This window comes from Oncorhynchus kisutch, linkage group LG8, assembly GCF_002021735.2.
Source record: "Oncorhynchus kisutch isolate 150728-3 linkage group LG8, Okis_V2, whole genome shotgun sequence".
In the NCBI taxonomy this organism is placed as follows: domain Eukaryota; kingdom Metazoa; phylum Chordata; class Actinopteri; order Salmoniformes; family Salmonidae; genus Oncorhynchus; species Oncorhynchus kisutch.
The window spans coordinates 15,192,275-15,215,956 of NC_034181.2; the positions used below are offsets into that span (position 1 = coordinate 15,192,275).

The window sequence follows — 23,682 nt, forward strand, 5'->3', positions numbered from 1 at the left end:
TGTTCATCGACTACAGCTCGGCATTCAACACCATAGTACCCTCCAAGCTCGTCATCAAGCTCGAGACCCTGGGTCTCGACCCCGCCCTGTGCAACTGGGTACTGGACTTCCTGACGGGCCGCCCCCAGGTGGTGAGGGTAGGCAACAACATCTCCTCCCCGCTGATCCTCAACACTGGGGCCCCACAAGGGTGCGTTCTGAGCCCTCTCCTGTACTCCCTGTTCACCCACGACTGCGTGGCCACGCACGCCTCCAACTCAATCATCAAGTTTGCGGACGACACAACAGTGGTAGGCTTGATTACCAACAACGACGAGACGGCCTACAGGGAGGAGGTGAGGGCCCTCGGAGTGTGGTGTCAGGAAAATAACCTCACACTCAACGTCAACAAAACTAAGGAGATGATTGTGGACTTCAGGAAACAGCAGAGGGAACACCCCCCCATCCACATCGATGGAACAGTAGTGGAGAGGGTAGCAAGTTTTAAGTTCCTCGGCATACACATCACAGACAAACTGAATTGGTCCACTCACACAGACAGCATCGTGAAGAAGGCGCAGCAGCGCCTCTTCAACCTCAGGAGGCTGAAGAAATTCGGCTTGTCACCAAAAGCACTCACAAACTTCTACAGATGCACAATCGAGAGCATCCTGGCGGGCTGTATCACCGCCTGGTATGGCAACTGCACCGCCCTCAACCGTAAGGCTCTCCAGAGGGTAGTGAGGTCTGCACAACGCATCACCGGGGGCAAACTACCTGCCCTCCAGGACACCTACACCACCCGATGCTACAGGAAGGCCATAAAGATCATCAAGGACATCAACCACCCGAGCCACTGCCTGTTCACCCCGCTGTCATCCAGAAGGCGAGGTCAGTACAGGTGCATCAAAGCTGGGACCGAGAGACTGAAAAACAGCTTCTATCTCAAGGCCATCAGACTGTTAAACAGCCACCACTAACATTGAGTGGCTACTGCCAACACACTGTCAATGCCACTGACTCTACTCCAGCCACTTTAATCATGGGAATTGATGGGAAATGATGTAAATATATCACTAGCCACTTTAAACAATGCTACCTTATATAATGTTACTTACCCTACATTATTCATCTCATATGCATACGTAGATACTGTACTCTATATCATCGACTGCATCCTTATGTAATACATGTATCACTAGCCACTTTAACTATGCCACTTGGTTTACATACTCATCTCATATGTATATACTGTACTCGATATCATCTACTGTATCTTGCCTATGCTGCTCTGTACCATCACTCATTCATATATCCTTATGTACATATTCTTTAACCCCTTACACTGTGTATAAGACAGTAGTTTTTTTTGGAATTGTTAGTTAGATTACTTGTTCGTTATTACTGCATTGTCGGAACTAGAAGCACAAGCATTTCGCTACACTCGCATTAACATCTGCTAACCATGTGTATGTGACAAATAAATTTGATTTGATTTGATTGATTTATATACGTATACACACACACACACACACGGGAAACAGTATGTGTGTTTTATATATATATATACTACCATTCAAAAAACACTAATGTACTTGTCCTCTTGCTCAGTTGTTTACCAGGGCCTCTCACTCTTTCTATTCTGGTTAGAGCCAGAATGTGCTGTTCTGTGGGAAGGGAGTAGTACACAGCGTTGTACGAGATCTTCTTGACAATTTGTCACATGGAATAGCTTTCATTTCTCAGAAGAAGAATAGACTAAAGAGTTTCCATTTTGAGCCTGTAATCAAAAAGTTATAGCACCGCTTCAATCTAGAACCAAGGGCTTCATTTGGCAACGTGAAGAAAAAAATGCTGTATTACTTTCATTTCAAAAGCTCTCTCTTTATGATGTCTTGAAGTTGGTGGTGAGAATTTATGCCGGTTGGATGCAGATTATAGGTAGCACAAAAATTTTGGTGAGAATGAGATCACCCTCATACACTCTTGGAGGGATGTCTCCATGTTGTGATGATTGAGTGGACTCTTGACCCTTGATGATGTGTCAACATCATTCTACAGAGGAAGAACCAGCAGGCCACACACACGCGCGCACACACACACACACTACACTAAGATAGGAGAGACGAGCTGGAGAGCCAAGTGATCCATGTCAGGCTCTCAAAGAAACCTTGCGAGCAAAGATGGGGAGGGTGCGAGAGAAGGGGTAGAGGGTGTGAGGAGAGAGGGAGGGCGCTAGTGAAAATGGGGAGGGCACGAGAGAAGGGGGAGAGGGCGCGAGGAGAATGAGAGGTTGGGGGGGAGAGGAGAGAACGAGAGCGAGGGGGTAGAGGCGAAAACGAGAGCGTGGGGGTAGAGGAGAAAACGAGAGCGAGGGGGGAGAGGGGAGAACGAGAGGGGGGGAGAGAACGAGAGAGTGGGGGTGGGAGAGAACGAGAGAGTGGAGGTGGGAGAGAACGAGAGAGTGGGGGTGGGAGAGAACGAGAGAGTGGGGGTGGGAGAGAACGAGAGAGGGGGGGAGAGAACGAGAGAGGTGGGGTGGGAGAGAACGTGAGGGGGAGTGAGAGAGAACAAGAGAGGTGGGGTGGGAGAGAACGAGAGAGTGGGGTGGGAGAGAACGAGAGGGGGATGAGAGAACGTGATGGGGGGTGAGAGAGAACGAGAGAATGAGAGAGAGGGGGGAGGAGAGGAGGAGAGAACGAGAGGGGGGGAGAGGAGGAGAGAAGAACACAAGAGGGGGGAGAGGAGGAGAGAAGAACGAGAGAGGGGGGGTGAGGGAGAACGAGAGAGGGGGGGTGAGAGAACGAGAGGGGCGGTGAGTGAGAGAACGAGAGAGGGGAGTGAGGGAACGAGGGGGTGTGAGGGATCGAGAGAGGAGAGAGTGAGGGAGAACAATAACGAGAAAGATTGAGGGTGAGAGACCGAGAAAGGGTGGTGAGAGAACGAGAGAGGGAGGGTGAGAACGAGGGGGGGGGGGGGGTGAGAGAGAACGAGAGAGAGGGGGAGGAGGGGAGAGGGAGAACGAGAGAGAGGGGAGGTGGAGAGAACAAGAGGTGGGGAGGAGAGAAGGAGAGAGGTGGATAGGAGAGAATGAAAGAGGAGGGTGAGAGAGAACGAGAGAGATGGGGGGTGGGGGAGAACGAGAGAGGGGTGTGAGGGAAAACGAGAGAAGGGGGGTGAGGGAGAATGAGAGAGGTGGGGGTTGAGGGGGTGAGAACGAGAGTGAGAGAGGCGGGGGTGAGTGAGAATGAGAGAGAGTGAGACAGGGGGGTGAGGGAGAACGAGAGGGGGGTGAGGGAGATTGAGAGGGGGGGTGAGCGAACAAGAGGGGGGGCAAGGGAGAACAAGAGAGAGAGGGGGGCAAGGAAGAACAAGAGAGAGAGAGGGGGGCGAGGGAGAACGAGAGGGAGGTGGGAGAGAGCGAGGGAGAGTGCAAAAACGAGAGGGGGGGTGAGGGAGAACGAGAGAGGGGGGTTGAGGGAGAACGATAGAGAGGGGGATGAGGGAGAAAAAGCGGGGGGAGAGAACGATGGGGTGAGAGAATGAGAGAGTTGGCGAGGAGATAGGTGGCAAGTAGAATGAGAGTGGGGGGGTGGGAGAGAACAAGAGAAAGGGGGTGGGAGAGAACGAGAGAGGGGCGTGGGAGATAATGAGAAAGAGGGGGGGTGGAAGAGAACGAGAGAGGGGGGGTGGGAGAGAACATGAGCGAGGGGGACGAGAGGTGGGGAGGAGAGAACGAGAGAGGTGGCGTGGAGAGAGGTGGAGAGGAGAGAACAAGAGGGGGGAAGAAGAACGAGAGAGAGAGGGAGGAGAGAGAACGAGAGAGGGAGGAGAGAGAACGAGAGAGGGAGGAGAGAGAACAAGAGAGAGAGAGGGAAGAGAGAGAATGAGAGAGAGGGAGGAGAGAGAACACGAGAGAGAGGGATGAGAGAGAACGAGAGAGAGAGGAAGGAGAGAGAGAGGGAGGAGAGAAGGAGAGAACGAGCGAGAGGTAGGGACAAGAGAGAGTTTTGGAGGAGAGAACTAGAGAGGTGGGGGAGAGGGAGAATGAGAGAGAGAGAGGTTGGGGTGAGTGAGAACGAGAGAGGGTGGGTGAGAGAAAACGAGAGGGGGGGGAACGAGAGAGAGTTGGGGCGAGAGAGAGGGGGGAGGGGAGAGAACGAGAGAGGGGGGGGGAGTGGAGGAGAGGGAATGAGATAGGGGGGGAGAGAAAGGGAGATAGGAATTAGATTGAGGCTAGTCTGATGAGTGTTAGCTGCCGAACCCTGTTACCCCAGGTAAGAATAACAACACTTCAATGAGGGCCTCCATAGAACAAGAACCTGAGCAGGACAGAACAAAGATAGACAGGAGATTAGAGAGGCCTCAGATCCATAGAATTACAAACCCTCTAATTCTACACGTTCTGCTCACAACACTAAAGACATTGCAACAAAGGCAAAACATGAAAACAATTATCCACTTAGACTAACTGACTGGATGAAAGCCCCAATCAATAAATGGAAAGAACTTCCATTGGGATTTCAGTTCAGGTAGGGCCTTTAAGCAATTCTACCTTTCGGCCTGATTTGATGTTGGCTAACTATCCATACCCCTTTGCCTATGTTATGGACAACAAAGTATGATGCTGTTTGGTTGATTCGATTATGGTGTTAATAAAGTTATAGATTTAGTTCCTAATAGGTTGTACATGATGACATCATTGCCTCCTAGGTGACTATAAGTAACTTTGTTGAATGATTGCTGCGCAGTACAATACCGAGGCTACCCAAAGCATTTAGTCAGGAAGGTGTAGTCATGTATCTCTGGCAGGAGTTTGGTTGGTTCTTAGTGAGAGTTAGGGGTTGATCCTCAGAACAGTAGCAGTGTGTTTTAGATGGATTCAGAGTGTGCCTGCAGTCCCGTAGGTTCTCCTATGGGGACTAGAGGTCGACCGATTATGATTTTTCAACGCCGATACCGATTAATCGGCCGTTTTTTTTTACATTTTTAAATTTGTAATAATGACAATTACAACAATACTGAATGAACACTTATTTTTACTTAATATAATACAGCAAAAAAATCAATTTAGCCTCAAATATATTAAGAAACATGTTCAATTTGGTTTAAATAATAAGTGTTGGAGAAGAAAGTAATATGTGCCAATATGCAATATGTGCCATGTATATGTAAAAATGTGTGCCATGTAAAAATGTGTGCCATGTAAAAATGTGTGCCATGTAAAATATGTGCCTTGTAAAAAAGCTAACGTTTAACTTCCTTGCTCAGAACATGAGAACATATGAAAGTTGGTGGTTCCTCTTAACATGAGACTTCAATATCCCAAGGTAAGAGGTTTTAGGTTGTAGTTAATATAGTATTTATAGGACTATTTCTCACTATACCATTTGTATTTCATATACCTTTGACTATTGGATGTTCTTATAGGCACTATAGTATTGCCAGTGTAACAGTATAGCTTCCGTCCGTCTCCTCTCCCCTACCTGGGCTCGAACCAGGAACACATCGACAGCAGCCACACTCGAAGAAGCGTTACCCATCGCTCCACAAAATCCGCGGCCCTTGGAGCGCAAGGGGAATAACTACTCCAAATCTAAAAGCAGGTGACGTTTGAAACGGTATTAGCGCACACCCAGCTAACTAGCTAGCCATTTCACATTGGTTACACCAGCCATTAGGCTGATCGGCTTGAAGTCATCAACAGCGCTGTGCTTGTGAAGAGCTACTTGCAAAACGCACGAAAGTGCTGTTTGAATGAATGCTTACGAGCCTGCTGCTGCCTACCATCGCTCAGTCAGACTGCTCTATCAAATCAGACTTAATTATAACATAATAAGACACAGAAATAGGAGCCTTTGGTCATTAATATGGTCGAATCCGGAAACTATAATTTCGAAAACAAAACGTTTATTATTTCAGTGAAATATGGAACCGTTCGGTATTTCATCTAACGGGTGGCATCCCTAAGTTTAAATATTCTTGTTACATTTCACAACCTTCAATGTTATGTCATAATTACGTAAAATTCTGGCAAATTAGTTCGCAATGATCCAGGTGGCCCAAACTGCTGCATATACCCTGACTCTGCGTGCAATGAACGCAAGAGAAATGACACAATTTCACCTGGTTAATATTGCCTGCTAAACTGGATTAGTAATTATGACTAGTGATTATGATTGATTGCTTTTTTATCAGATAAGTTTAATGCTAGCTAGCAGGCAGGCTCCTCGTGGAGTGGTTAGAGCGTTGGACGGTTGCAAGATTGGATCCCCTGAGCTGACAAGGTGAAAATCTGTCGTTCTGCCCCTGAACAAGGCAGTTAACCCACCGTTCCTAGGCCGTCATTGAAAATAAGAATGTGTTCTTAACTGACTTGCCTAGTTAAATAAAGGTATTACATTTTTTTTTTAAGATTAGGAAAAGAAAATATTAGGAAAAAATAGGAAATCGGCGCCCAAAAATACAGATTTCCGATTGTTATGAAAACTTGAAATCGGCCCTAATCAATCGGCCATTCCGATTAATTGGTCAACCTCTAATGGGGACAGACTTTTTTCTAAAAGCGCGGAGCATAAACTCAAAGATTATGGAGTAGAGTAAGCTGTCTGGTCTTGTTTGGTAGAGAATTGAGCGAGAGGTTAAACAGCAGAATCTAGAGGAAAGGGAAAGAAGTGAAGATTGATGGTCAATTAGAATAGGGCCACATGCTGGAGTAGGGGGGTTGGAGCGAGAGAGGGAGGGAGAATTTTCAGCACATTAATGTTTCCTATAAAAAGAAGCAGTGATGCAGTCAGTCTCTCCTCAAATCTTAGCCAAGAGACTGGCATGCATAGTATTTATATTATCCTTCTGATTACAATGAAGAGCAAGACGTGCCGCTCTGTCCAAGGCCAGGTGCAGCTTAACTACAGTTGAAGTCGGAAGTTTACATACACTTAGGTTGGAGTCATTACTTGTTTTTCAACCACTCCACAAATTCCTTGTTAACAAACTATAGCTTTGTCAAGTTGGTTAGAACATCTACTTTGTGCATGACTCAAGTAATTTTTCCAACAATTGTTTACAGACAGATTATTTCACTTATAATTCACTGTATCACAATTCCAGTGGGTCAGAAGTTTACATACACTAAGTTGACTGTGCCTTTAAAATAGCTTGGAAAATTCCAGAAAATGATGTCATGGCTTTAGAAGCTTCTGATAGGCTAAATGACATCATTTCAGTCAATTGGAGGTGTATCTGTGGATGTATTTCAAGGCCTACCTTCAAACTCAGTGCCTCTTTGCTTGACACCATGGGAAAATCAAAAGAAATCAGCCAAGACCTCAGAAAAACAATTGTAGACCTCCACAAGTCTGGTTCATCCTTGAGAGCAGTTTCCAAATGCCTGAAGGTACCATGTTCATCTGTACAAAGAATAGTACGCAAGTATTAACACCATGGGACTACGCAGCCGTCATAGCACTCAGGAAGGAGACGCGTTCTGTCGCCTAGAGTTGAAGGTACTTTGGTGCGAAAAGTACAAATCTCAAAAGTATCTATATCCACAGTAAAACGAGTCCTATATCGACATAACCTGAAAGGCCGCTCAGCAAGGAAGAAGCCACTGCTCCAAAACCGCCATAAAAAAGCCAGAATACGGTTTGCAACTGCACATGGGGACAAGATCGTACTTTTTGGAGAAATGTCCTCTGGTCTGATGAAACAAAAATAGAATTGTTTGGCCATAATGACCATCGTTATGTTTGGAGGAAAAAGAGGGAGGCTTGCAAGCCGAAGAACACCATCCCAACCGTGAAGCACGGGAGTGGCAGCATCATGTTGTGGGGGTGCATTGCTGCAGGAGGGACTGGTGCACTTCACAAAATAGATGGCATCATTGGTGATGAAAATTATGTGGCTATATTAAAGCAACATCTAAGACATCAGTTAAAGCTTGGTCGCAAATGGGTCTTCCAAATGGACAATGACCCCAAGCATACTTCCAAAGTTGTGGCAAAATGGCTTAAGGACAGCAAAGTCAAGGTATTAGAGTTGCCGTCGCAATGCCCTGACCTCCATCCTATAGACATTTTGTGGGCAGAACTGAAAAAGTGTGTGCGAGCAAGGAGGCCTACAAACCTGACTCAGTTACACCAGCTCTGTCAGGAGTAATGGGCCAAAATTCACCCAATTTCTTGTGGGAAGCTTGTGGAAGGCTACCCGGAACGTTTGACCCAAGTTTAAAAAAATTCAAGGCAATGCTACCAAATACTAATTGAGTGTATGTAAACTTCTGACCCACTGGGAATGTGATGAAAGAAATAAAAGCTGAAAGAAATAATTATCTAAAGCTACTATCATTCTGACATTTCAAATTCTTAAAATAAGTGTTGATCCTAACTGACCTAAGACAGGGAATTTCTAGTAGGATTAAATATCAGGAATTGTGAAAAACTGAGTTTAAATGTATTTGGCTAAGGAAAATTCCTGACTTCAACTGTATTTGTTTCTTTGCAGTGCTTGGCCACATGACTGTACAATAATCAAGGTGAGACAAAACTAGAGCCTGTAGGACTTGCTTTGTGGAGTGTGGTGTCAAAAAAGCAGAGCATCTCTTTGTTATGGACAGACCTCTCCCCATCTTTACAACCATTGAATCTATATGTTTTGACCATGACAGTTTACAATCTAAGGAAACACCAAGTCATTTAGTCTCCTCAACTTGTTCAACAGCCACACTATTCATTACAAGATTCAGCTTAGGTCTAGACTTTAGGGAATGATTTGTACCAAATACAGCGCACTTCATTTTAGAGATGTTCAGGAACAGTTACTGACTACAACTCCTTGTTAAGGGTTTCAGTGACTTCATTAGCTCTGGTTGCTGACACGTAAACTCAGCAAAAAAAGGATCCTGTCTTTTAAAGATAATTCCTAAATATCCAAATAACTTCACAGGTCTTCATTGTAAAGGGTTTAAAATAGAGGTTGACCGATTAATTCGACATGGCCGATTAATTAGGGCCGATTTCAAGTTTTCATAACAATCGGTAATCTGCATTTTTGGACGCCGATTATGGCCGATTACATTGCACTCCACGAGGAGACTGCATGGCAGGCTGACTACATGTTATGCGAGTGCAGCAAGGAGTTAAGGTAAGTTACTAGCTAGCATTAAACATATCTTATAAAAAACAATCTATCTTAACATAATCACTAGTTAACTACACATGGTTGATGTTATTACTAGTTTAACTAGCTTGTCCTGCGTTGCAAATAATCGATGTGGTGCCTGTTAATTTATCCTCGAATCACACCTACTTCGCCAAACGGGTGAGGATTTAACAAGCACATTTGCGAATAAAGCACTGTCATTGTACCAATGTACCTAACCATGAACATCAATGCCTTTCTTAAAATCAATACACAAGTATATTGTTTTAAACCTACATATTTAGTTAAAATAAATTCATGTTAGCAGGCAATATTAACTAGGGAAATTGTGTCACTTCTCTTGCGTTCTGTGCAAGTAGAGTCAGGGTATATGCAGCAGTTTGGGCCACCTGGGTCATTGCGAACTGTGTGAAGACCATTTCTTCCTAACAAAGACTGTAATTAATTTGCCAGAATTTTACATAATTATGACATAACATTGAAGGTTATGCAATGGAACAGCAATATTTAGACTTATGGATGCCACCCGTTCGATAAAATACGGAACGGTTCCGTATTTCACTGAAAGAATAAACGTTTTGTTTTCGAAATGATCGTTTCCGGATTTGACCATATTAATAACCTTAGGCTCGTATTTCTGTGCGTTTATTATATTATAATTAAGTCTATGATTTGATATTTGATAGAGCAGTCTGACTGAGCGGTGGTAGGCAGCAGCAGGCTCGTAAGCATTCATTCAAACAGCACTTTCCTGTGTTTGCCAGCAGCTCTTCGCAATGCTTGAAGCACAGTGCTGTTCATGACTTCAAGCCTATCAACTCCCGAGGTTTGGCTGGCAATACTATAGTGCCTATAAGAACATCCAATAGTCACAGGTATATGAAATACAAATGGTATAGAGAGAAATAGTCCTATAATTCATATAATAACTACAACCTAAAACTTCTTAACTGGGAATATTGAAGACTCATGTTAAAAGGAACCACCAGCTTTCATATGTTCTCATGTTCTCAGCGAGGAACTTAAACGTTCGCTTTTTTACATGGCTCATATTTCACTTTTACTTTACCAACACTGTGTTTTTGTATTATTTAAACCAAATTGAACATGTTTTATTATTTATTTGAGACTAAATTAATTTTAATTTATGTATTATATTAAGTTAATATAAGTGTTCATTCAGTATTGTTGTAATTGTCATAATTACAAATATATATACAGTATATATATATAAATCGTCCGAGTAATCGGTATCAGTGTCATGTCTGCTCCTGCTCCTCCTCCCTGGCGCTCGACTGGACTCCTTCACTTTGTTGATTACCCCCTGTCTGTTCCTTGGTTGTGTTCCCTGTGTCCGCATTGTTCCGTATTGTGTTTGTTATGTGTTCCTGTCCAAACGCTGTTCCTGTTCTGTTTCATGTCCATCAGCTAATAAACCTTCACTCCCCGTACCTGCTTCTCATCTCCTGCTTCGCTCCCATAACAATATGTGACGATTGGCTTTTTTTGGTCCTCCAATAATCGGTATCGGCGTTGAAAAATCATAATAGGGTGACGTCTAGTTAAAACACTGTTTCCCATGCTTGTTCATTGAACCATAAACAATTAATGAACATGCACCTTTGGATTTGTCGTTAAGACACTAACAGCTTACAGACGGTAGGCAATTAAGGTCACAGTTATGAAAACTTAGGACAATAAAGAGGCACTTCTACTGACTCTGAAAAACACCAAAAGAAAGATTCCCAGGGTCCCTGCTCATCCTCGTGAACGTGCCTTAGGCATGCTGCAAGAAGGCAAAACATTGCAATGTCCGTACTGTGAGACGCCTAAGACAGCACTACAGGGAGATAGGCTGGACTGAGGGCTTGTAGGCCTGTTGTAAGGCAGGTCCTCACCAGACATCACCAGCAACAACGTCACCTATGGGCACAAGCCCACCGGCGCTGGACCAGACAGGACTGGCAAAAAGTGCTCTTCTCTGACAAGTCGCATTTTTGTCTCACCAGGGGTGATGGTCCAGCTTGACATTGCCACCAGCCATAATGCTCGTTCTGTGTGTGATTTCCTGCAAGACAGGAATGTCAGTGTTCTGCCATGACCAGTGAAGAGCCCGGATCTCAATCCCATTGAGCACGTCTGGGACCTGTTGGATCAGAGGATGAGGGCTAGGGCCATTCTCCCCAGAAATATCTGGTTACTTGCAGGTGCCTTGGTGGAAGAGTGGGGTAACATCTCACAGAATGAACTGGCAAATCTGTGTAGTCCATGAGGAGGAAATGCACTGCAGTACTTAATACAGCTGGTGGCCACACCAGATATGGTTACTTTTGATTTTGACCCCCCCCCCCTTTGTTCAGGGACACATTGTTCCATTTCTGTTAGTCACATGTCTTTGGAAGTTGTTCAGTTTATGTCTGTTGTTGAATCCTGTTATGTTCATAGTTTGCTGAAAATACACGCAGTTGACTGTGAGAGGACGTTTCTTTTTTTGCTGAGTTTATATGATTGAATCATCAACATACATGGACACACAGGCTTTGTTTAATGCCAGTGGCAGATCATTGGTAAAAATAGAAAAGAGTAGCGGGTCTAGAGAGCTGCCCTGCGGTACACCACACCCTAATAGTTTGACATTAGAGAGGCTTCCATTAAACAAAACCCTCTGAGTTATATTAGATGGAGGTTGAAAGGCCTTTCAAAAGTTTGGGGTCACTTAGAAATGTCCTTGTTTTTGAAAGAAAAGCTATTGTTTTTGTCCATTTTTAAAATAACATCAAATTGATCAGAAATACAGTGTAGACGTTGTTAATGTTGTAAATGACTTTTGTTGCTGGAAACGGCAGATTTTTTCCCCCTCCAACAACAGGAAAATGACCCAAATCACATCTCCTAACCATGCAATAACTATTTAGGGAAGAAGCAGTCAGCCTGTATTCTGTCTATAATGGAGTGGCCAGCACAGTCACCGGATCTCAACCCTATTGAGCTGTTGTGGGAGCATCTTGACAATATGGTACATAAGAAGTGCCCATCAAGCCAATCCAACTTGTGGGAGGTGCTTCAGGAAGCATGGGGTGAAATCTCTTCAGATGACCTCAACAAATTGACAATTAGAATGCCAAAGGTCTGCAAGGCTGCAAATGGAGGATTCTTTGACGAAAGCAAAATTTGAAGGACACTATTATTTCAATTAAAAATAATTATTTATAACCTTGTCAACGTCTTGACTATATTTCCTATTCATTTTTCAACTCATTTCATGTATGTTTTCATGGCAAACAAGGACATTTCTAAGTGACCCCAAACTTTTGAACGGTAGTGTGCATTATCTCAACAACAGGTCACGGGCAATAATACCAAAGGCTGCACTAAATCTATCAGTACAGCTCCCACATTCTTCTTATTATCACTTTCTTTCAACCAATCATCAGTCATTTGTGTCAGTGCAGTACATGTTGAGTGCCCTTCCCAACAGTTTGCTAAGAGATGGCAACAAGCTGATAGGTCTGCTGTTAGAACCAGTAAAGGCTGCTTTACCACTCTTGGGTAGCGGAATGACTTTGGCTTCCCTCCAGGCCTGAGGACAAACACCTTCATCTAGACTCAGATTAAATATATGACATAGTCAGCTATCATCCTCAGTAGCTTTCCATCTAACTTGTCAATGCCAGGAGGTTTGTCACTAGTAATTGATGACATTAACTTCAACTCTCCCATAGTTAAAATTCAAACTTACAATGCTGTTCTTTCATTATTCGTTTTTTTTTATGCATGAATACGATTGTTCGTTGTTGGCTTTTCCTGCCTAAGCTTGTCCACTGTGCCAATGAATGACTCATAAAAATAATTGGCAACATCATGGTTTTGTGATGAATAAGCCATCTGATTTGATGAAAGATGGAGTTGAATATGTCTTTCTGTCCATAATTGAATTTAAAGTACTTCCATCATTCTTTGTATCATTGATCTTGGCTTCATAATACAGTTTCTTCTTCCTTTTTGTTGAGTTAAGTCACATAATTTCTCAATTTGCAGTAAGTCAGCCAGTCAGATGTTCAGCCAGAATTATTAGCCAGTCCTTTAGCTCCATCTCTTTCATCCATACAGCTTTTCAATTCCTCATCAATCCATGGAACCGTAACAGTTCAAACAGTCAGTTTCTTAACACGTGCATGTTTATCAATAATTGGAAGAAGCAAATGTGTACATTCATAAAGTGCAGCATTTGTATGCTCCTTATTTATCACCTCAGACCAATAAATATTTTTAACATTATCCAAATAAGAGTCACAGAAAAATATTTTGTATGATCTCTTATATACTATTTTAGGCCCAGCTTTTGGAACTCCACTATTTTGATCACTGCATTCAATGGGTATGGATACAGCTTTAGGACAAAGTTCTACAATATGAGTACAAATTTGATCAATACGTGTGGGTGATCTTTTTCCTCTTGTAAATTCCCTGATAGGTTGATTTAGTTCCCCGAATCAGGCCTTCCGAGTAGTGCAGTGGTCTAAGGCACATTGCAGTGCTAACTGTGCCACTAGTGATCCTGGTTCATGTCCAGGCTCTGTTGCAGCCGGCCACGCCCGGGAGACCCATGGGGAGGAACACAATTGGCCCAGCGTCGTCTGGGTAAGGGGAGGGTTTGGCCAGCAGGGATGTCCTTTTCCAATCTTGCTCTAGCGACTTCTGTGGCGGTTTGGCTGACACGGTCACCAGGTGTACAGTGTTTCCTCCGACACATTGGTGTGGCTGACTTCCGGTTTAAGCGGGCATTGTGTCAAGAAGCAGTATGGCTTGGTTGGGTTGTGTTTCGGAGGACACACAGCTCTCGACCTCTGAAGTCGGAAGTTTACATACACCTTAGCCAAATACATTTTAACTTAATTTTCACAATTCCTGACATTGAAGTAAAAGTTCTCTGTTTTAGGTCAGTTAGGATCACCGCTTTATTTTAAGAATATGAAATGTCAGAATAATAGTAGAGAGAATAATTTATTTCAGCTTTTATTTCTTTCATCACATTCCCAGTGGGTCAGAAGTTTACATACACTCAATTAGTATTTGGTAGCATTGCCTTTAAATTGTCTAACTTGGTTCATACGTTTCAGCTAGCCTTCCACAAGCTTCCCACAATAAGTTGAGTGAATTTTGTCCCATTTACTCCTGACAGAGCTGGTGTAACTGAATCAGGTTTGTAGGCCTTCTTGCACGGACACGCTTTTTCAGTTCTGCCCACAAATTTTCTATGGGATTGAGGTCAGGGCTTTGTGATGGCCACTCCAATACCTTGACTTTGTTGTCCTTGAGCCATTTTGCCACAACTTTAGAAGAATGCTTGGGGTCATTGTCCATTTGGAAGACCCATTTGCAACCAAGCTTTAACTTCCTGACTGATGTCTTGATGTTGCTTCAATTTATCCACATCATTTTCCCTCCTTATGATGCCAACTATTTTGTGAAGTGCACCAGTCCCTCCTGCAGCAATGCAACCCCACAACATGATTCTGCCACCCCTGTGCTTCACGGTTGGGATGGTGTTCTTCGGCTTGCAAGCCTCTCCCTTTTTTCTCCAAACATAACGATGGTCATTATGGCCAAACAATTCTGTTTTTGTTTCATCAGACCAGAGGACATTTCTCCAAAAAGTACGATCTTTGTCCCCATGTGCAGTTTATGGCAGTTTTGGAGCAGTGGCTTCTTCCTTGCTGAACGGCCTTTCAGGTTATGTCGATATTGAACTTGTTTTACTGTGGATATAGATACTTTTGTACATGTTTCCTCAAGCATCTCCACAAGGTCCTTTGGTGTTGTTCTGGGATTTATTTGCACTTTTCGCACCAAAGTACGTTCATCTCTAGGAGACAGAACGCGTCTCCTTCCTGAGCGGTATGAAGGCTATGTGGTCCCATGGTGTTTATACTTGCGTACTACTGTCTGTAAACAATTGTTGGAAAAATTACTTGTGTCATGCACAAAGTAGATGTCCTAACCGACTTGCCAAAACTATAGTTTGTTAAAAGGGAAATTTGTGGAGTGGTTGAAGAACGAGTTTTAATGACTCCAACCTAAGTGTATGTAAACTTCCGACTTTATATATATATATATATATATATATATATATATATATATATATATATATATATATATATACATCTGTGTATGTATGTGTGTGTATATATATATATATATCTGTGTATATATATACTGTGTGTGTCATGCCCTGACCATAGAGAGCCTTTTTATTCTCTATTTTGGTTTGGTCTGGGTGTGACTAGGGTGGGTATTCTAGGTTGTTTATTTCTATGTTGGCCTGGTATGGTTCCCAATCAGATGCAGCTGTTTAGCGTTGTCTCTGATTGGGGATCATATTTAGGCAGCCATTTCCCCACTGTGTTTTGTGAGATCTTGTTTATGTTTAGTTGCCTGTGAGCACTCCATAGCTTCATGTGTTGTTTGCTCTTTATTGTTTTTTGTGCGTTTCACGAATTATAATATGTGGAACCCATATCACGCTGCGCTTTGGTACGAATGTTCTTAAGACGACCGTGACAGAAGATCCCACCACACCAGGAACAAGCAGCGTGCTCAGTAGGAGAAGGTATCCTGAGCTTGGGAGGAGATCAAGGACGAGAAGATATCCTGGACTTGGGAGGAAATAATGGGAGGACACGAAAGCCTTCCTTGGAAGCAGACGCAAGGAGAGAAGGGAGGACAGCGACGACGACGGTGTTCGCAGCCACAGAGAAAGGCCAAAAGACAGCCCCGATTTTGTTTTAGGGGGGAGCACACGGGGTGGTCGGCGGGGCCGAGAAGTGAACCAGAGCCAATCTGGGAGAAGATGGAGAAATTGGAGGAGAGAGAAATGAGAGAGTTGTGTTGGTGTCTGAGGCACGACATTCGCCCTAAGGAGCGTGTTATCAGTCTGATGCCACCTGAGTCAGCTGGGACTTTGCCCCCGCCCAGACAACGGGTCCAACCATGGAGCAGGACTGGACGCCGTGCCTGGACTGAACATCGGCGCAGAGGAAGGCTCCGGCCTTGGAGCGGGACTGGACACCATGCCTGGACTGGGCATTGGCGCAGAGGAAGGCTCCGGCCTTGGGGCGGGACTGGACACCATGCCTGGACTGGGCATCGGCGGTCCACGGTTCCGGACCGTGGACCGTTGTAGGAGGTTGGAAGCGCTGGACTTGGGACCGTCACCGGAAGCTCTGGACTGGGGACCTGAATTTGTTTCTAGTCATCTCTCCTCCTTCCTTCAGGTTTCTTCTTATTTTGGACCTTATATGGCGGTTGGCAACTAACTTTAGGTGGATTACCACCACCGACTGGAGTGTGGACCTCAGTTCATCTTTCAATCACCCACCTGGGTATATGCTCCTAAAAACTGTTAGCAGGTGTTGTTATTCTTCAATAACACTGACACCAAAGCAAATCAGGGGGAGAAAAATAGGTTTATTCAAAGAGAACAAATCATAGTTGTTATGCTGAGAAGTAGATGGTAGATGTTCATTCTCCCTGTCCTCAATGATTCTCCACAGAACAAAAGAGTAATTTGTAACCACCAACCCTAGCCTGTGGTTGACCAATTAGAATTTCTGGCTATAAAATTGGCCAATGGCCAAATAACAAGTATCCATAGTCAGGCTCAATGTATAGACTTTTCAGACCAATGAGATCTTGCCACATGTAGCTATGAGTTGTGGACTGAAATTCCTCCCATGTCTCTGAACCATTAATCCTTAAAAACAACTATTTCCATTGATCATAATTCCCTATTACAGAAAAAACACTTTCTATTGATCGTTAATTCCCTCTTGACCTTTAGTCCTCTGCGTTGTGTATTTATTCTTCGAGGAGATGGCACATGGGTATCTGCTCCTAAAAACCAATGAGGAGATGGCACATGGGTATATGCTCCTAAAAAACAATGAGGATATGGGAGAGGCCGTTCTTGCAGCGCGTTGAGCGCCACAAATAGAATCCAGTACTATATTAGCGCCTGGCCACGCAGATGCTCGCAGACGCGCGTGTGCAGTGTGGGTGCAATGATTGAATAACATGTATGTGTACATTTATTTTGCAACACTCTCGCACGCGAGCGGTGTGGTCAGCATGTAAGAATACATATATTAAAATGGGCTATTTTCATCCCTTTCCTGGGTAACTTCTCAGAGATAGACATAATATGGAAAATAACAAAAAAAACTGTTGATGTGTGTGCGGGGGGGTTGAAACTATAAACCCATAGGCTTGGCTGTCTCATCTCTTCCAGGATTTTGAGAGGGAGGGTGGACAATGAGCCTGTCATAGCAAATGTAAGCAATGTCCCCACGCGCTCTGGCTGTTTTCATGGCTGGGATAAGTTATTTTCTCTTCTGGCGCACAGCTTCAGGATAGTCCTGAAACAGCAACAGGGATCTAGACAGTCATAAGACCGGGACAATCTGCATTCCCAGCCACAAGAGCTAACTGCGTTGCGGGCTACTTTCAAACCCTCAAGAAAACCCAGCTGGCTTGATAGGCAGCTAACAGTGGTAGCTAGGCTAGCTGCTACACCAAGCAGCACATCAGACCCTTGATCGGCAGGATCCCTGGACAGATGGCAGAGGTCCCAGCAACTGTGGCCAACCCTGTCGCGGGATCCAAACTCAGAAGGTAGCTAGCTAGTAGCCAAACTTTTTCAGTAGAACACTTTTTCAGAGACTGCGAGGAGTGCGTTTCCGAGGTGTGTGAGGGGCGAGAAGAAGGAATAGAGGGTGATAAAAGTAGATGGTGAGAAAGAGGGAGCACAACTAAGTGGAAGGAAAGAAGTAATTGATTTTGGACTGAACCATTTTCTATGGCCAAACAAGTATCCCTCTTGTCAGATTCCTTACTTTTGAATCCCTGCCTTGTATATCTTGGCCTCCTGGCCTGTAAACACACACGCAACAGATGGGCTTTGACTCTCAGGAAGTGGTTTGTTTATATTACAGATACGAGTGAGCTTCCATGCCCTGACGAATTGAGACTGTCCTGAGGGCAAAAGGGGGTGCAACTCAATATTAGGACCACACTGTTCCTAATGTTTTGTACACTCAGTGTATATATGTTTGCGCTCCTTTGCTTCTCAATGGACAGATCATATGTAGGATAACATTTGATTCTTGTCACAAATGCCATACAATACATAAAAACATTTCAAAACCAAATGTAGCATATATGTAACCCATTCTCAACCTACTTTGCCTTGAAGCTGATACTTCAGGTCTTCACAACAGTGTCTATTTCAGTCCAATAGGTTTGAATTTCTAGTCCTTCCTGTTCTGCCGGTCTCTGCATTGTTGTCATAGGTGGCTTTGTCATAAAACACATCTTGGCCAGGTCGTTTTTCTAACATGGCCAGGTCCTTTTTCTAACATGGCCAGGTCGTTTTTCTAACATAGCCAGGTCGTTATTAGATACTGTCATGAATACCCCACTTGGATAAATAGAGATTTTAGTATCGGTAGGAATATTAGTCTCTAGTGTCTCCCCTAAGGCTTCTTGACCAGCCAGTCAGTCAGTCCCTTCTGTGTGGTAGCTTCGGACAAGGTTGTGGCAAGAAACACCTGTTATATCCACTTAGGGGTTACCAGAAGGTTCTTCTAGTTGACCCCAATCCAGTCAGATTTGGGAAGCAGATTTGGGAAGCAGTGCTCTAAATAGATGTTTGAAAGAGAGAGAGAGAGAGAGAGGGAAACAGAAAGAGAGGGGGGAGAGGGGGAGACAGACGGAGACAAAGGGAGAGAGACAGAGGTTGGCCTATATATAGGGTCTGGACTTGCCACATGTAGAATCTGTTCCCCTTGGTGAACCACAACCGTTTGTCAGTGTTGCTGTGTCACTGCCACGCCGCCTTCATGAGAACTGCTATTTTAGTTTTAGGAGGATGGCACCGCACGGGACCACCTGGAACTGTAAAGGTTACAGTCAGCAACTACTGTAGTCATATCGAAATGGATGTTTGCTAAGTCACTAAGGATAGGCCATTGAAGGTCAGCTTAATTATACATTGGAGTGCGTTTGAAATACAAAATGTATTGCATTTACATTTTTGCTTGTCGCTATAGCAGGCAGAAAATGAAATATCCCAAGCTGGCAGTGTAAGAGAATGGAGCATAATTTTCCAGTCAGTCACCAGACTGTCACCTCTGTAGATTTCTGTTGATGACTCAATGACCTGGCTGACAGCCATACAATCAATGCATAAAGCCTTTGAGGGAACTATTTCATATGCACACAAGTTATACTGTGCCTCTTATATTATGGACGCGCACGCACACACACTACAAACACTTTGGGCAACATACAGTACCTTGTGCACAGTAGTGTGGAGCGTCTCTGTAGCTGCTTGGATGTTAATTATGTGCTGTCCGGGGTTAGGTTTCACATAGGCCAGCTGGAAATAAATGTCAGTCACAGTTTGTGCTTGCAGGGCAGATAAGGGTGGAGAGAGGAGGGGAGGGGGGGGGGTGGTAGGGAAAGGAAGAGAGTGCAGGGTAAAGAAGATAGCCAAGTATTTCACACAGGGATGTCATTGGGTAACATCGCTGACAATTGTCTGTTTCTCTCTCTCCAGCAAAGGAAAGCTCCCCCCTGTCATGGCTGCTCCATCCTTCCTCCTCCTCTTCCCCCTGGGTTTGCTGTCTGCTGTGAGATCAGCCTCACTGATGGACCCTGGCTCTATGACGTCATCAGGTAGACTGCTACACCCCGTACCTTTTCACATACTCGTTTGTCTCGTCATGTGATTGTCAGCACTGTAGAGAGAATGTGATGTGTTGAAATGTATGACACTCCTACTGTATCTGATTCCACCTACGGTAACTGACATTTATCTCTGACAACAATCATCTATCTTATAACACCATACTCCTTTTTTTCTAAATCGGATCTATTGCTCTTTTTAGTATCAAATCTTTAGCATGTGAACCGATGCCCTTTCTTGTTCGATCCAATATTGCACAGTCCAGGGCATTTACACTTATCAAATCTTATATCAGACAACAGTTGCAGAGTCCTGTGTTTGCACACATGGGAAAAGGTTGTTGGTTGAGCAAACGGCAGCCTTTCCTTTTTCAGCCAGTCCGACTGCACCAGATCAATAGTGAAGGTAAATAGATTGAACTGGGCTGTGACAAAGTCCAGGGACAGGCAGACAGGATGGGTTACATGTTGATCTAACACAGCTCCCTCCATACAGCCAAGGAAAGCATGTATTTTATATACTGCACGTTTATTAACCACTACTGCAAAGGACAAATAATATGTCAAACGTAATAAGCTATAGATATCATGAGTAAAAAAATGGGGAAGGGAGCCCTAATCGTTTTGCTCCAGTAACCATGTAAATGGTGTCTCTCCTGAGTGGTGCAATCTAAGGGACCAAAATTCAGGAATGTCATATTCATGGCCATATTCTGTTGCCACATCATTTGTGAAACTATGCTCCGAGTCTCTGAGTTCAGAACATGGCGTTATAGAGAGAGATAGCTGGACCCGGAGTTGAGCGATGTCCTTGCAATGCACTGGCTGCTGCTCAAATGGACTCTGTCCATTGTAAGTGGGTTAAAGTGAACAGCTCTGGGCCAACCTCTATTGTAGAAACTGTTCCCTCACATGATGTTTGGTCAATCTGTATGGAGTGATCTAGAATGTTTTGTCACTTACCATGAGTCTCCACTACTCTGGAATGTTTTTTAATTTGGTCTGGAGGACTCCAGTACATAATGTATCTCTCTGTGACCCTGTCTAACAGCACTCTCCATGGGGAGTCCTCAATCCTCTCCTCATCCTCTCTTCCTCGCCTCCTCCTCTACCCAGAGCTCAGTGGTCCATAGATTATAAGGGCATAAACCTGGAGCACTCCCTTATGGATTAAACTGTAAAAGTAATGGGTCGCTGTTGGCCTGCTGGTGAAGATTTAATGTTGGAACACGTCTTTGGCAGGAGTTGAGAACTCTCCCCTGAGTCATCACACAGGGATCTCTCTCCCCTCTCTCACATGAGAGGGGTGGTGTGGCCTCTCTCCTCTCTCACATGAATACCTGGGTGGTGTGGCCTCGCTCCTCTCTCACATGAATACCTGGGTGATGTGGCCTCTCCCCTCTCACATGAATACCTGGGTCATGTGGCCTCTCCCCTCTCACATGAATACCTGGGTGATGTGGCCTCTCTCCTCTCACATGAATACCTGGGTGATGTGGCCTCGCTCCTCTCTCACATGAATACCTGGGTGATGTGGCCTCTCCCCTCTCACATGAATACCTGGGTAGTGTGGCCTCTCCCCTCTCTCACATGAATACCTGGGTGGTGTGGCCTCTCCCCTCTCACATGAATACCTGGGTGGTGTGGCCTCTCCCCTCTCTCACATGAATACCTGGGTGGTGTGGCCTCTCCCCTCTCACATGAATACCTGGGTGGTGTGGCCTCTCCCCTCTCACATGAATACCTGAGTGATGTGGCCTCTCTCCTCTCTCACATGAATACCTGGGTGGTGTGGCCTCTCCCCTCTCACATGAATACCTGGGTGGTGTGGCCTCTCCCCTCTCACATGAATACCTGGGTGGTGTGGCCTCTCCCCTCTCACATGAATACCTGGGTGATGTGGCCTCTCTCCTCTCTCACATGAATACCTGGGTGGTGTGGCCTCTCCCCTCTCACATGAATACCTGGGTGGTGTGGCCTCTCCCCTCTCACATGAATACCTGGGTGGTGTGGCCTCTCCCCTCTCACATGAATACCTGGGTGGTGTGGCCTCTCCCCTCTCTCACATGAATACCTGGGTGGTGTGGCCTCTCCTCTCACATGAATACCTGGGTGGTGTGATCTCGCTCGTCTCTCACATGAATACCTGGGTGGTGTGGCCTCTCTCCTGTCACATGAAAATCTGGGTGGTGTTGCCTTCTCTCACCTGAATACCTGGGTGGTGTGGCCTCTCTCCTCTCACATTAATATCTGGGTGGTGTGGCCTCGCTCCTCTCACATTAACACCTGGGTGGTGTGGCCTCGCTCCTCTCACATTAACACCTGGGTGGTGTGGCCTCACCCCTCTCTCACATTAACATCTGGGTGGTGTGGCCTCTCCTCTCTGAAACTAAGCCTCACTTTGTTCCTGGACTTCTAGAAGGTCAGAGTGGGTGTCAATAAGGTTCATACAGGTGACAAAAGCATGTAGAACATATCATTTTAATCATTTCAAAAGTTGGCTAAATAAAAAAGCAATGATAATAATAATGCCTACTAAAGTAGTTTTAATTAGTGAGCTTTCTCTGGTTTTGTGTTTGTGATATGTGTTACTGAATTGTGGGTAGCTAAAATTATACACAAATAGTTTGATTCTAGTGTCTGTCTTTCCCCGGGGGTCTTTAGTTCACCTGGCAATAGGCTGTTCCCAAAAACTGCTGCAAACACTTATCGCTTCCAGTTTACATAAACTTCTGATAACTATTTAGATAACGACTGGCCATCATGATGTGTCCAAAATTCCACCTTATTCCCTCTGAACTGCACTACTTTTGAACAGAGCCCTATGGGGAATAGGGTGTCATTTGGGATGTAGTCAGTCTCCGGGAACCACAGAGTTCCGTGTTCATTTGATTGGTTGTCAATGAAGGCAGTGCTAAGGAGATGATTGTGGACTTCAGGAAACAGCAGAGGGAGCACCCCCATCCACATTTTGATTGTTGGTCAATGAAGGCAGTGCTAAGGAGATGATTGTGGACTTCAGGAAACAGCAGAGGGAGCACCCCCCCCATCCACATCTAAGGGACAGCAGTGGAGAAGGTGGAAAGTTTTAAGTTTCTCGGCGTACACCTCACAGACAAACTGAAATGGTCCACCCACACAGACAATGTGGAGAAGAAGGTGCAACAGCGCCTCTTCAACCTCAGCAGGCTGAAGAAATTTGGCTTGTCACCCAAAACCCTGACAAACTTTTACAGATGCACAGTCAAGACCATCCTGTCGGGCTGTATCACAGCCTGATACGGCAACTGTACCACCCTTAACCACAACGCTCTCCAGAGGGTGGTGAGGTCTGCACAACGCATCACCGGGAACAAACTACCTGCTCTCCAGTACACCTACAGCACTCAACATCACAGGAAGGCCAAAAAGATCATCAAGGACAGCAACCACCTGAGCAACTTTCTGTTCATACCGCTACCATCCAGAAGGCGAGGTCAGTACAGGTGCATCAAAGCTGGGACTGAGAGACTGAAAAACAGCTTCTACCTCAAGGCCATCAGACTGCTAAACAGCAATCACTAACTCAGAAAGCCTGCTGCCTGCATTGAGAACAAATCACTGGCCACTTTAATAAATGGATCACTAGTCACTTTGCCACTTTAATAATGTTTACATATCTTACATTACTCATATCATATGTATATACTATATTTTATGCCATCTATTGCATCTTGCCTATGCCGCTCGGCCATCGCTCATCCATATATTTATATGCACATATTCTCATTCAGCCCTTTAGATTTGGGTGTATTAGGTTAG

The 23,682-nt window shown here is 44.7% G+C and overlaps 1 protein-coding gene across 2 annotated transcripts in view; it reads left to right on the top strand.

Annotated features, from left to right (window-relative positions):
• Positions 1-23,682, top strand: part of LOC109896160 (growth hormone receptor) — an 85,487-nt gene that overhangs the window by 18,212 nt on the left and 43,593 nt on the right. For both annotated transcript variants that reach the window (XM_031829713.1, XM_031829714.1), the window contains one exon: positions 19,754-19,872. In XM_031829713.1, coding sequence (XP_031685573.1) covers positions 19,776-19,872 — 97 coding nt within the window. In that variant the 5' untranslated portion in view covers positions 19,754-19,775. Of the gene's footprint in view, positions 1-19,753; positions 19,873-23,682 lie in introns of those variants that run through there.